The 15,137-nt window shown below is 43.3% G+C and overlaps 1 protein-coding gene across 1 annotated transcript in view; it reads right to left on the bottom strand.

Moving 5' to 3' along the window:
• Nucleotides 1-328: 328 nt before the first annotated feature.
• The window catches only part of LOC121321834 (actin filament-associated protein 1-like 2), a 44,591-nt gene continuing 29,782 nt past the window's right edge, over nt 329-15,137 (bottom strand). The window contains exons 6-19 of the mRNA XM_041261093.1: nt 13,781-13,986; nt 13,330-13,509; nt 12,289-12,375; nt 11,879-11,960; nt 11,625-11,729; nt 11,006-11,217; nt 9,893-10,038; nt 7,870-7,978; nt 6,278-6,478; nt 5,739-5,973; nt 5,471-5,635; nt 5,167-5,363; nt 4,715-4,849; nt 329-3,843 (exon numbers count right to left, since the gene is read on the bottom strand). Of these exons, the coding sequence (XP_041117027.1) occupies nt 3,817-3,843; nt 4,715-4,849; nt 5,167-5,363; nt 5,471-5,635; nt 5,739-5,973; nt 6,278-6,478; nt 7,870-7,978; nt 9,893-10,038; nt 11,006-11,217; nt 11,625-11,729; nt 11,879-11,960; nt 12,289-12,375; nt 13,330-13,509; nt 13,781-13,986 (2,087 nt within the window). The 3' untranslated portion in view covers nt 329-3,816. The remainder of the gene's footprint in view (nt 3,844-4,714; nt 4,850-5,166; nt 5,364-5,470; nt 5,636-5,738; nt 5,974-6,277; nt 6,479-7,869; nt 7,979-9,892; nt 10,039-11,005; nt 11,218-11,624; nt 11,730-11,878; nt 11,961-12,288; nt 12,376-13,329; nt 13,510-13,780; nt 13,987-15,137) is intronic.

Raw genomic sequence — 15,137 nt, 5'->3', positions numbered from 1 at the left:
GAGCAGTTACTTCTAGGCTTGTGATTCATCAGTTGAAGTCTCCTCTGTCACTCGTGTATTAATGTCAGGAGACATTTCTCATTGGTTCTGAGCTCATACAGATGCTATTATGATAATACAGTATGTAGATCCTAGATATGAAGTAAGTATCCAAAATCTGCCTTCTCTAAACCCATCGGCTTCGTGTTCATGGTGGAATGACCCCTTTGTCTAGGGTTAAGGTAGGGTCCATATTTCTGCTTGAAATCTGGATTTTAGATTCATCATTTTTCTAAATAAATATCCATTACATTTTTTACATTTATAAAAAATATGCAACAGCGTTAGCTATTGTTCTGTGTCGACTGCCTTATCATGTCAAGTAATGTTGTTGCCAGCAAACTCTTTGCTTTTTTACTTTACTGCAATCGTGTTTTACAGCAATACATGTTTTTGTCATCATGTGTTCTGCTGTGTTATCACACATATCACCCGCTAGAATAAGCCACAGCTGGATTCTACTGAAGTGTTTTAGAGCACTGGGGAATCCCCCTGGAATGGGGTGTTGATGAAGTCAGTGGGATTCTCCAGCCAGTGCCCGAGGGGTGGTTTATCCTGTAGGGGTATTGGTCAATCAAATCAAATCAACCCCTTAGTATATAAATTAGGAAAACGATACCCACCTCACCCCCTCCCATGGCGTGACATATTAAGTAAGCCAAATGTGCAGTTTTTCATTTATACACTTATTGGAATAAATCTACTGGTGTAACTGGTACACATCAACATCTCAAAGTAATTGTTTAAACTATAGATGAGCTTATTTACAACCTTGCTGAAGACATACATAAAATACATACATATAAAATCTACATTGTGCTCATATAGTTCCAGAGCAGACCTTCTTTGGAGAAAGCGAGATGGCTAATGCATGCAATATTTTTATTAAATATTTTAGTTCTGATTCAAAACATATAGAAACGATTGATTTTTTTCCAGGCCAACATTTATCTTCAACTGCAGATTATTAAAATAAAACGACAAATACACCAGTGTTTAAGTTAACATTCAATCAATCAATCAGTCAATCAATCTTAATTTTATATATCGCCTTTCATAGTGGACCACCACTGTCCCTCTGTCTTCTGAAGGGCTGGGTTCCTGATTCTGTATTCAATATCCGGTTCCACACTTCTCACACGTAACACAACCTATCCTGCTTCTACTCTTAACAGCTGTTCGTGTTGAGGCAAAACTACAACCTTTTGAGCAAATGTACATTTGTACACAAAGAAATACCTTTACTCCACATGTCTGTTTACTTGTGTTTTTTATTTTATTTTATTTTTTGCATGTTGTAGATTTCTAACACTGCAATTAATTTTTTTTTACAAAATCAAAAAAAGATCTAAAAAAAAGATCTTAGCACAAAGGGGACTAAGTGCTCCTGGATATCACCAAGATTACCTGAACTCATGACCTCAAACCTTCCCCAACAATTACAAAATACTTTCAAGCTGTACATTTTTATTCGATGGGGCTTGATACCTTCTGGTCTCGGGATCATTATAAAATATTCTTTAAATAAACTAAAGACATTTCCTACTGTGCGAATAACACAACCACAGTGACACATTTCCAAAAGTACTAAATACCTAGCAAAGCTGGCAGCCTTGAAAGACAGAGTACAATAAAGAGTCAAATAAATAAGCAAACCCTTTGACTACCTGGACTAGCGCATCAATGAATCTTGTGCACAGAATTTAGAATGAGGCAACACAAAGTGAAGTCATACTGTAAGATAATGGTTCCACCAGCCTCCCAGTCCTCTGCTGTAACAAACTGCAGAACCTGCGTCTCGTGCTGTAGCAGAGAACCATGTGGATGCCAACATGGGGCATACAGTACCTATGACCCAAGTCCTGCCAGCCGATGGGTAGTTCCATGCGCTCAATTCTTAAACAGCCTAAATAATGCAGCAGTATGCTTTGTTTGGGGTTTTTTCTGCAGTAAACATACATAGAGTTCTTGTCCAGAAGAACAGGCCTGTAGCACTAACAATAAGATTATTTTGGCTGGTTGTCACTTGGGTTGGTTTAGTGGTACAGTAAAAGGAATGTTTTTTTTTTTTTTTAATGCAGGTTTTGGATTCCACAGTTCAGCTTTCTCCAGCCAGCCTGTCCGCAGGGTTCCAGTCTGTATTACAGGGCAGATCTCTCCAGAGCATCTCTCTCCAGCCAGCCTGTCCGCAGGGTTCCAGTTTGTATTACAGGGTGGATCTCTCCAGAGAAGCTCTCTCCAGCCAGCCTGTCCGCAGGGTTCCAGTCTGTATTACAGGGTAGATCTCTCCAGAGCAGCTCTCTCCAGCCAGCCTGTCCGCAGGGTTCCAGTCTGTATTACAGGGTGGATCTCTCCAGAGCAGCTCTCTCCAGCCAGCCTGTCCGCAGGGTTCCAGTCTGTATTACAGGGTAGATCTCTCCAGAGCAGCTTTCTCCAGCCAGCCTGTCCGCAGGGTTCCAGTCTGTATTACAGGGTAGATCTCTCCAGAGCAGCTCTCTCCAGCCAGCCTGTCCGCAGGGTTCCAGTCTGTATTACAGGGTAGATCTCTCCAGAGCAGCTCTCTCCAGCCAGCCTGTCCGCAGGGTTCCAGTCTGTATTACAGGGTAGATCTCTCCAGAGCAGCTCTCTCCAGCCAGCCTGTCCGCAGGGTTCCAGTCTGTATTACAGGGTAGATCTCTCCAGAGCAGCTCTCTCCAGCCAGCCTGTCCACAGGGTTCCAGTCTGTATTACAGGGTAGATCTCTCCAGAGCAGCTCTCTCCAGCCAGCCTGTCCGCAGGGTTCCAGTCTGTATTACAGGGTGGATCTCTCCAGAGCAGCTCTCTCCAGCCAGCCTGTCCGCAGGGTTCCAGTCTGTATTACAGGGTAGATCTCTCCAGAGCAGCTTTCTCCAGCCTGTCCACAGGGTTCCAGTCTGTATTACAGGGTAGATCTCTCCAGAGCAGCTCTCTCCAGCCAGCCTGTCCGCAGGGTTCCAGTCTGTATTACAGGGTAGATCTCTCCAGAGCAGCTCTCTCCAGCCAGCCTGTCCGCAGGGTTCCAGTCTGTATTACAGGGCGGATCTCTCCAGAGCAGCTCTCTCCAGCCAGCCTGTCCGCAGGGTTCCAGTCTGTATTACAGGGTGGATCTCTCCAGAGAAGCTCTCTCCAGCCAGCCTGTCCGCAGGGTTCCAGTCTGTATTACAGGGTAGATCTCTCCAGAGCAGCTCTCTCCAGCCAGCCTGTCCACAGGGTTCCAGTCTGTATTACAGGGCAGCTCTCTCCAGAGAAGTTCTCTCCAGCCAGCCTGTCCGCAGGGTTCCAGTCTGTATTACAGGGTAGATGTCTCCAGAGCAGCTCTCTCCAGCCAGCATGTCCACATATTACAGGGTAGATCTCTCCAGAGCAGCTCTCTCCACCCTGCCTTTCCGCAGGGTTCCTGTCTGTATTACAGGGTAGATCTCTCCAGAGCAGCTCTCTCTAGCCAGCCTGTCCGCAGGGTTCCAGTCTGTATTACAGGCCAGATCTCTCCAGAGCAGCTTTCTCCAGCCAGCCTGTCCACAGGGTTCCATTCTGTATTACAGGGTAGATCTCTCCAGAGTAGCTCTCTCTAGCCAGCCTGTCCGCAGGGTTCCAGTCTGTATTACAGGGCAGATCTCTCCAGAGCAGCTTTCTCCAGCCAGCCTGTCCACAGGGTTCCATTCTGTATTACAGGGTGGATCTCTCCAGAGCAGCTCTCTCCAGCCAGCCTGTCCGCAGGGTTCCAGTCTGTATTACAGCCCGTATAGGGGATGGTGATTTCTAACTATTGGCCTTCTTCTCCCATTCCTATGACACAAAAAACAAATAATCAGTGCTGCTTGCACCTATTAAACATGCTTGTGCAGGGGGCTCCCGAGTGGTGCATCTGGAAAAGGCAGTCCGAGTGGAGTGCAGGATGCGCCCTATAGCCTGGAGGTCACCGGTTTGAGTCCAGGCTATTCTATTGCTGACTGTAGACGGGAGCTCCCAGGGGGCGCCACACAATTGTCAGAGCACCGCTTGGGGGGGGGGGGGGGGGGCAGGGCTTAGGTCGAAATAATATTGCCGATTTACTAAATTAAAAAAAATAAATAATAAATGTAATGGGCAGTGTTGTGTGATGCCGTTACGGATTCTGTCCCCTGTCGGTGAGATGAGATGAGATGAGGTTAAAAGAATACAGACGAGCCCGGCTCTTTCCCTGCAGGGTTCCAGTCAGTTCATCGTTTTTAGCCCAGCCTCTGCCCTGTTACAATAGCAGCTGAGCCACTTTCACATTGCCCTTTCTTTGCGTCTGATCTCCACAATGAAGTATAATGCATTACCTGTGACAGCTGTGAGGCAGATCTACAGCAGATAATGTCACGTCACAGGTTACTCTCCTTTATGTCTGTTTGTAAAAATCTATCTATCTATCTATCTATCTATCTGTCTATCTATCTATCTGTCTATCTGTCTATCTATCTATACCTAAACTGCAGTTTATCAAGTTGCATTTGCAATGCAGTTTTAGTGCAAATACATTACAGATGTTTTCTCCCCAAATATATTGCACAGCTACTGCAATCTAACCACCATTTCTCTCCTATGTGACATTACCGATCGTACATTGAGGATACTAAGATGAGAATGATATTACCTGACTTACTGGAGGAATGAATTGGTTTTGAACTCTCACCTTTGCTTTCTGTAAGACATTCCCCTTGTTTGCTGCCATGATTGATAAGGGTATGTTCTTTAAATTTGTTGCACTGATAACTGGTGAAACTTCATTGTTTGCTGTTGCTGGTGCTGTATATGTAGCTGCTTTTGCCTTGGAAAAAATGAAGAGAAAAAATTTAATGAACTGTTCTTTTAGGGTCAATATGCTTCTTTTTTTTTTTTTTTTAGTAATCTGTACAGAGGGAATTTCATCTAAAGCAGCTGGAGGTTTGGGTAGTTTATAATTATTATTCAATATTTTCCTCTTCAGGATACAAGTAGAAATTTGTTACTAAAAATAATATTATGATGTTTGTTGGACAATAGTGACACCTAGTGTCTAAATAGGTGTAATGATTGGAATGCAATGTTTTGGTCCAGCCCTTCCATTTTGTCGTTGCCATTGTCAAGTAAGTGATTGAGCAGCACCTCTGGTAATCTTGCTGTTTCTAAAAGGCTGCTGTCCACCGCTGTCCCCAACGTTACTGGCCCTGATTCTGCTTTCTTTAGGCTTTCTTTTACTTCCATCAGGTTCAGTTCAAGGTCCACTCGCTGCCTCTCTTTCTGCTTACAGCCCTCCTCGATGTCTCTCAGCATGCTCTCCAGAGCAGCTAGCCTGCCTGCATCTGTATTTAGAAAACAGAAAGCAGATATTCGGAAACGTGTACTGTTACTTTTGTTTTTGTTAGGCAAGCAGCACACGTCGAAATGTCTGATTTTAAACTTCAGTTACCTTTAGAGCTGCTGATGTCTTCTTTGAGCTCTCGCTTGTGTTTGCGCAGCAGGGCCAGGCTGCTGCGGATCTGCTCCTTCTCCCTCTCTAGCCTGTCCCTCTCGTCGGTGAAGCGACGGATCTCTGCTTCAGTCCGACCCTTCCCCAGTCTGGTCTCTAGTGATCCTGGGGAAGTGAAGACAATCAGCCACTTGTTTAGCCTGCACAGAAGGGAGTACAGTAGCTCAGAGCCCTAATGCACCCCATCCCTGCCTTGAAACAGACTGACCTGCTGCTGGGAGCTTGGGTTTGTCTGGGGACTCAGAGGTCACTCTCACTGCTTGTGGACTGGCTGTGCTCTTCCTCTGTGGGTCATTAGTGGGGAAGAAGGTTTTCTGGTGCTGGGATTGGATTTTAATTGTGGTCTTTGGAGAGGCCTCATCAACATCCATTTCTGGTGTAGATGTCTGAGTTTTATTATTGGTCCTTGCTGGTGATATCTCAGAATCAGTCTGTTGAAATGCCTGTTTTCAGAAAAAAAAAAAAATAAATAATAATAATAACAATAATAAAGAACTATGAGGTGGGAAATCCAAAGTTATGTTTCATAATTATATATTATATATATATATATATATATATATATATATATATATATATATATATATATATATATATATAAATTTGAAACTTTCTTCACCCTGATCTGAGAGCTATGCATATATGCCAAAAATAACAACGTCACCAAGGCTGAAGCAATACATTTTAACTCTGGTCTTGAAATCCAAAGAGGGATATGAAGACTTGTAAATTGGGTTAAATAACCACCTTGCTGGGTCCTTCCAGAGGTTGGCTGTCCCCCTCCCTCTCCGAGTCCACAGCTTGGCAAAAGGCTCTCCCCAGGACAGGGGAGCTCCCAGGAGAGGGCCAGTTGGGGGAGGTGTGAAGGAAGGACTTGACTGGGATCAGGTCCAGGTAAACTCTGTCCATCTCCTGCTCAGGGCTCCAGGAGTCCGCAGCATTCTCTTGCTGCGGGGGGCAGAAAGAGTGAACGAACGAACGATAGAGTCGTTGCAGGAATTAAACACAGAAACACTGAGCAGCTCGTTCTGGAAGGTTTTTATGTATTCAGCAGAAGTTAAACAGAAAAAATCCTTCAGGGCATAAAGTTGTAAAACCAATGATGGGCTGGAGAATGTGGTGAACACCCAGGCTACCTGAAAACCTTGAGCACCTCAGGATGGTTTCTGAACACAGCATGACCTTATGGAAATAGCCTCACAGTCTTGCTGCTTGAAAATCAATCAAAAACATAGGATTGGTACAGCAGATTAGTGAAAAAACAGATGCAATAGCTGAAGGACAAGAAAAGACGGTTCAGTGAAACAGGGTATTGATCTTTAAAGCTTCAACATGCTTCAACACATCCTGTCCATTAGGGGGCAGCATATCTTTAATGCCCAGAAGGCTTGTACAAAGAATGCCAAATCCTGGTCCTCAGGGTCTGGTTCATGTTTTTAACTATGTTTAAGGCTTAACCGATAAAAAACGAAAAAACACCCCCCAATACAAAACAATAAAATCGGGATCTAGCCAATAAACACGAGAAAAACACTGGAAATGGTTACTGAGTTCATACTGACTACATCCCTTTCCCATAAAAACACAAAAAAACAGCTACACAAAAGAAAATGTCCCTGTTGGCAAGGTCCCTCCTTCCTGACTTGTATCTATCATTGATTCGTTCTGAATACTTTAAACTCCTGAGTGGCAGCAAATCCCTGCATTTCTATTGGAGACTCCGCTTACGAGATTTAAAGCCAGATTACAATTAGGAACAGAGGCTTGTTCGCGGGATTTAAAGCTGTACTACAGTTAAATAGGGAGGATTTAAAACAAAGGTAAAACAAACGCCTAGACACAAAAACCCCAGAAGAATATGCTAGTGGCCATAACGATGTACATGTGGAAGACAGCAAAGGAAAGAAGGTACAACTTAAGTGTGCAAGTACTATCCAGTTACTACACATATTGTGACAGAAAAAAACAATAATTTCATACAGCATAAAGAAAGCAAAAGCCCAGAAAAAAAAACAATTTCAGGGTACCTCGAAAATATCAAAAAAATAAGCTCAGAACAATGAAATTATTAAAAACCAAAAAACAGAAGCCCTAATTATGTTTTAATAAGGTGAATAATTTACATAGACTGAAGTCTCAGAGTCTAACTGCTGGTTTATGTGCACGGGAAAGATCAAAAATATTGAACAGGCCCTGGTTGAAAAAAAATAACTTGGGAGCGATAAACCAACAATATACTGTTTGTAGAAGAAATCAAATGGTTACAGATTAAATAAAACATGTATGTAAAGTTATCCTTTACTGGAATATAGTCCTTTGCACAGAAGCCTATTTCTTACCGTGTGTTCGGGCACATCCACATCATCGTAAATGTCATCAGGATCGTTCTGAATGGCAGGCAGGTTATCTGTGTATGTGTTGGGCTCTGAGTATTTCCTCTGCATGAGGCTGTAATACAACACAGACACAGCTCAGCTAAAGGAAGGGACTGGGACAGACTGAGACTGTAATACAACACAGACACAGCTCAGCTAAAGGAAGGGACTGGGACAGACTGAGACTGTAATACAACACAGACACAGCTCAGCTAAAGGAAGGGACTGGGGACAGACTGAGACTGTAATACAACACACAGACACACAGCTCAGCTAAAGGAAGGGACTGGGGACAGACTGAGACTGTAATACAACACACAGACACACAGCTCAGCTAAAGGAAGGGACTGGGACAGACTGAGACTGTAATACAACACAGACACAGCTCAGCTAAAGGAAGGGACTGGGACAGACTGAGACTAATACAACACAGACACAGCTCAGCTAAAGGAAGGGACTGGGACAGACTGAGACTGTAATACAACACAGACACAGCTCAGCTAAAGGAAGGGACTGGGACAGACTGAGACTGTAATACAACACAGACACAGCTCAGCTAAAGGAAGGGACTGGGGACAGACTGAGACTGTAATACAACACAGACACAGCGCAGCTAAAGGAAGGGACTGGGGACAGACTGAGACTGTAATACAACACAGACACAGCTCAGCTAAAGGAAGGGACTGGGACAGACTGAGACTAATACAACACACAGACACAGCTCAGCCAAAGGAAGGGACCGGGACAGACTGAGACTGTAATACAACACAGACACAGCTCAGCTAAAGGAAGGGACTGGGACAGACTGAGACTGTAATACAACACAGACACAGCTCAGCTAAAGGAAGGGACTGGGACAGACTGAGACTAATACAACACACAGACACAGCTCAGCCAAAGGAAGGGACTGGGACAGACTGAGACTAATACAACACAGACACAGCCCAGCTAAAGGAAGGGACTGGGACAGACTGAGACTGTAATACAACACAGACACAGCTCAGCTAAAGGAAGGGACTGGGACAGACTGAGACTAATACAACACACAGACACAGCTCAGCCAAAGGAAGGGACCGGGACAGACTGAGACTGTAATACAACACAGACACAGCTCAGCTAAAGGAAGGGACTGGGACAGACTGAGACTAATACAACACACAGACACAGCTCAGCTAAAGGAAGGGACTGGGACAGACTGAGACTAATACAACACGCAGACACAGCTCAGCCAAAGGAAGGGACTGGGACAGACTGAGACTAATACAACACACAGACACAGCTCAGCTAAAGGAAGGGACTGGGACAGACTGAGACTAATACAACACGCAGACATACACCTCAGCTAAAGAAAGGGACTCGTGACAGACAGGCTGTAATACAACAGACAGCTCAGTTACAGGAAGGAACTGGGGACAAACAGCATTTGAAATAAGGGCAGATAACTATATTACTGTGAACAGCAAGAGACGTGACAGGTAGAACAGATACAGAAAGAGCACTATCCGTGCTGAAATATACAGCAACACGTGGCGGACCAATGTAGTGGTCACTTCCCTTGTCATGTCTTAACTAATAAATGATTCAGCCTCGAAATATACAGTAATTCCACAGTAATCTTTTATAAGGGGGCTCACCACACAGTCGCTTAGAGCTCGAGGAGTCGTGAATGGGCTGTGCACAGCTGCAGTGGCACATGAGCAGAGGTGCAGTGGCACAGCTGCAGTGGTAGAGGTGCAGTGGCACAGCTGCAGTGGCACATGAGCAGAGGTGCAGTGGCACAGCTGCAGTGGTACAGGAGCAGTGGTGCCCTAAATACTGTTCATTTACTACCCATGCAGAATGACTGAGTGGAACGTGTGTTCTGCATTCTTCTGCAATAGTGTGCCATCCACAGGCTGTGCTGTTTGTCTATTTGGATATTTGTCAGTCTGAATCTGAATCAGCTTCATAGCATCTTCCAGACATACATGAGGAATCAAATACTTACTTCAAAGAGTTCTTAGCGGCGTTGACGATGCATGATATCCTCTCTGAGTCGACGTAATCGTAAGTAAGCTCCTCAGGATCCGTTTTGGATCCAGACTCTGCTAATAACAGACCCAGCCAGTGACCCATCTCATCGGAAGACTTCGCCTGCAAAGAGGAAGAACACCACGGTCTTCTGAGCTGACCTTGAAGGTGGCAAATACTGCCATGCCATTCATTAGAATGGGTTACGTAACATGATTACAGACAATCAACGACAAGGAAAAACAAGCACTCCTGCTAGCTGTTTATACCTTCATGTTTGTACATGTAACTTGCAAACAGTCTTTCTATGGCGATGCTCGAATGGAGGCAATCTCATAGCAAAACAGCTGACAAAATCTAGGATGCATCACAACTCTGGAAAGAATCAATTATCCTAGGCACAGTCCCAAGAATTTAGATGAAGAGTGTTCATTAAAAACAGACTTGACTGCTTAAAGGACCCCAAATATGCTTGCAGTTGCATTTCAATCTTCATTAAGCTAATGGTTTCCCATTTTTCATTCTAAATTGCTCACTTAGACTAATTAAATTGTACAATTTAATGGTTTCCATTATTTTTATCGTCCGACTAAAGTGTGTTCCAGTAGGCAACTCTTAGATCCCTTGTATTCATGAGTAGCCCGAAGCTACTCATTTCTATAGAACACCTCCACAGTAATCTCTGATTAATGTGAGACCACCTCTGCAGTTAGAAAAGCTTTCACTGTTCTAATGAACTCATGGGAATCCACAGTAAACTCGGAGCAGGATGAGTCGTGAGTGTGCTTTAGAGAAAAATGATTATTTCTGAGTATCTTCAATGAGTCTGATTCTCCTGCGTCTCTAGTGAGAGTTCTGATTCTGTGCCACAGAAGTGTTGCAAGGACAGGTGCAATGCGCAGACCCCGAGCCAGGGTTACTGTTAACTCCTTCACCACACCGCCTGTCTACTTCTGAAATTAATACAAAGAATAGAAGCCTAATGAAGAGACTAACACAGCGGTTATGCATGCCACACAGATGCCACTGTCCACACACTAGATGAAAGCATTAAGAATGCCCTGAACCCACAGTGGGGTCACAAGCTCACCTCGAGCGTAGCCCTCTGCTCCCCCTTGTGCAGTATCCTGAAGGAGTACAAGTGCTCTGGACTCGGGTCTGGCACCACCACACACCCCTCCAGGGACAGCGGCTGGTGGGCGGCTTTGTTTTTACTCTTGTCCTGATAGAAGTAAAGTTGTCCGTTCTTGATCAGACACCATCGCGTCCTCCACTGGCTGTTCACAAGCACATTCATGTAACCTGTGTGTAAAGCACATTAAATGAGAAGAGTCTGTTTAATGTCAAGGACCAGAGAACTTGTAATCTAAAACCGGACCAATCCAATTTGTGTTGTGGTTTAAAAGGCAACAACTATTAACTGGTGCAAAAATAATAATAAAAAAAATAATACTAATAATAATTCTTACCCTGTCTATGCTGTTATTGATTGCAATGTGATTAAAACATAGTTAAATACAAAGTCAAACACTGCAACGAACCACGGGTATAAACAATTTGATTTTCATTGTATATTGCTAGTACCAAGAATTACCTTTTATTTTTACTGCCTGAGCAAACGTCTTCAAAAGGAAACAGGAAATCTCATTTGAATGTAAAGCAGCAGTTTGCTGCAGAGAGAGAATGAAGAGCAAAAGCCGATGTCTTACCAGACGTGTCGACACATTTCTCTGGACTGTCCAAAGAGCTGCATTTCTTTTTCCCGATGTTCATGAAATTACTGAGTTTCAGTCCTGCTCCGTACTTTTTCTTAACTACAAGCAACAAGAAAGGAACAGTCAGTCACTCACTTACAGTAAACACTGTCAAGCACAGCTTTCACCCCGGTCTGGATGGGTAACTGGAACGTAAATGAGAGGTGCTTTTCCAGACAGTGTTAGAACAAACAGAGGTACTCCTTTACCATCTTTTATCTCAGGGGTTTCTGCCGTGTCCGTGCTGCTTCCACTCTCCGATGCTATTGAATGTCTCTCATGTACCTCAACCTGGCAGCAAGCGATATGACAGAGGTTACAGTTCTGGAGACCTGTGAGTTTCACACATATTCTCTGAACATTTCCATCCAAATGACAGGTTTAGAAGTAATTCTGTACATGTTCAAGTGGACCCTTCGTGCATGTAAATGGCTTGTAGACCTGCACAAAATATGTGTTCTCATTTTGTTTTGTTTAGAGTCTGGACTGTCAACAGCTTTTGCTGTTTAAAAACTACTGGATGCACAACTTAAATTGCATACCTAAAATAAAAAATAAAAACAGATAAGGAGAATCTGCCTACTCCACACATGATTCAGCCGTCTTATCCAGTACTTACTTTGGTGCATCTGAGGTGCGGTGAATCTGAGGTGTAATGGGATCCGTCAGGAATTTCTGATTGTTTTGCGGTGATCTCCTGAATCACCTATTGGATTTATTAACACATAATAGAAATAATAACATCAAAAAAATACTTGTTAGCAATTTCAAAGAACAGTAGCAGATAAACCAGACATATTTATTTTATTTTGATTCTAATATAAGAGTTGGATTCAAAGAATTTTAAAAGCATTATGAATTATGATTACATTAAAATATTGTTTAAATACAGTATGTGCTTTAAACAACTTCTCAAGGTACAACTTGATGTGTACTGTAGGAATCCAACGCATGGCCTTGAATCTGTTTGCTCGTTATTTGTAAACTGTGTGGATTTTATTTATTTTTTTAAGCCACCTTGTTCACATACTCTGTTTGGAACCTTTATCTGCAATGCAATTAACAAGGACACCCCAAGAGCCATCACTCCAGCTTCATTACTCTGCCTTGTCTTTCCCAACCCTTCTTTCTCTTATTTCATTTGACAGGCTCCCCTTCAGCCTCTCCCACTCGGTACAAAGACAACAATAAAGTGGTTCACTTTTTCCCTCACATAAAAGCATTGTGATTAATGAGCCAGTCCAATCTCGTTGTGCTGAAAGAGGCTGCTGACAACAGGCAGGGCAAAGGGTACCCACACAGGCAGGGCAAAGGGCACCCACACAGGCAGGGCAAAGGGAGGCCACGCAGGCAGGGCAAAGGGCGCCCACACAGGCAGGGCAAAGGGCGCCCACACAGGCAGGGCAAAGGGCGCCCACACAGGCAGGGCAAAGGGCGGCCACACAGGCAGGGCAAAGGGCGCCCACACAGGCAGGGCAAAGAAGTACTACGTCATCCAGCTGGGTCATATTATACAAGGCACACACATGACATGCACCACTGATTCACAGCCAATTGTACATGTTTATCAGTGTAGAATTACAGTAACATTCCATCATATATATCAAGTGGATACCTTATCTCATTGGCAGCATGTTGTTGTACAGCCTGCTGCACTGACCTTAAGCCATTGTTCAGTCTGCTCCTTGCTTTGAAGCCCCAGGACGATCACGTCTCCAGTATTGGGAATGATTTTCAGTTTGTGCTCTTTCTTCTTGACTTGTTTCTCTTTGTAAACAACACTGCAGCCAACCAGAGACACAGCTAGCTGAGGACTCTGGTCCTTCGAGCTCTTGTAACACTGTAAGGTGGGTACAAGGGGTATGGTTACTAATTAGTATGTGTCCTACTAATGAGGTGCAGTCTATTCTAGCAAGGCAGCAAGGCTTTGAAAGGTCATCCAGTTGCCAAAAATATAACTGTGATCTTCTAACTAGCATTGTTCCACAATGCATGCATCTAAACTGAGCGATTCCTTATAAAGCAGCACTAAAGAACGAGTATTCAATGGCCTCTTGAAGTCAGTCAGCTTCCCGTAGGAAATTCCCACTGTGTTAGTGTGGTTCACCTACCAGCAGTCTGTTTTCCCTGATGACACACAGTTGTTTGGCCCACTGGCCCAGCCACTTCTTCCTCCAAAGGAAGGCACAGATGCGGACGTCCTTCATGAGCTCAATGGAGGCCTCAGAGGATGGCCACTGATGCGTGGTGGACTTCCCTTTGGTCATCTCTTCTTCATCATATGATTCATAGGAGCTGCTGACAGCTTCACCATCCTCTAAAACACCAGCAGTAGATGTCACTATGTGGTGCGGCAGTACTGTACTTTATGTTTTCTATGTTGTCCATGCAGAACAATTCAAAATGTAAAACACGAACACCACCATAATGTAAGTTTTATATAAGACATTGCCAGCAAGGTGAATTTTACAGTAAACACATGTGACTTGTATATAAGAAAACCATCAAGGGGCAATGAGATAACAACAATACCTTCATTTCTTTACATTGTCTGCCTTTATAATGACGATCCCCCCCGCCCCCAGCGTATATACCTTCCTTACACTCACAATGGTAATTGCATTGTCATGAAAGATCTGAATTTAAAGAGATACCCCTGCTGATCGTAACATAAATCACACCATCAGCAGCCTCTATAAGTGTCCTGCTTCCAGGGATGATAAGTCTACCGAAACAACCAATATCTACAGGGACACACAACAAGAGAGAGAGAGACAGGGACAAGATCCTCAAGTTCATGTTTTAGTATGTTAAGCTTGCTTGTGCACATTACTTGCTTGTGCCTTCATATACTGAGGCATCTAAATTCCTTCTGTCAATTTTTTAATTTTTTTTTTTATTAAATTCTGCAATGCTGTCTAATAATACAATAATATATATTCATAACAATAAATAGGGAACTTGTTTATGTGTACAAAAAAATGCAACGCCATTTCTTAAAAAAAAAAAAAAAGTAAAAATAATAATAATAATAATTGGCATGCATGCAAAGCCTAAAGTGAGCCTATTTAGAAATGAATTTTGCATGGCAATTAGGTTGCCAAATTATCATTTTGATAATGTTCCTAAAACTATGAACTTGAAAATCAACATCTGCTTCAAATATGAACTTTCTGGCACTATTTTTAAATATGCATTCCAGTACCCAAAGGAGTAGAAGAAGTATGAAGTAGATGATGCTGTTCTTGTTTAATAAAATTCACATTATTGTAATTCTGCTAATGTGCAGTGAAGTTAGACAGCCACATATTCCAATAAAGACAAGGAAAACAAGTTTAAAAGCTCAGTGAAGACAGAGAAGAAGGGAGACACACAATTTCAGGAGATGCATAACTTATCAGGACTTCACCGTGCAAAGCCATGCTCTTGCCATGCTCTGCCATGCTTCACTACACTTTACTCTGCGGT

The sequence above is a fragment of the Polyodon spathula genome, chromosome 10 (genome assembly GCF_017654505.1).
Source record: "Polyodon spathula isolate WHYD16114869_AA chromosome 10, ASM1765450v1, whole genome shotgun sequence".
NCBI classification, from domain to species: Eukaryota; Metazoa; Chordata; class Actinopteri; order Acipenseriformes; family Polyodontidae; genus Polyodon; species Polyodon spathula.
Note: the sequence above shows the minus strand (reverse complement) of the source record. Positions and strands in the feature narration are given on the sequence as shown.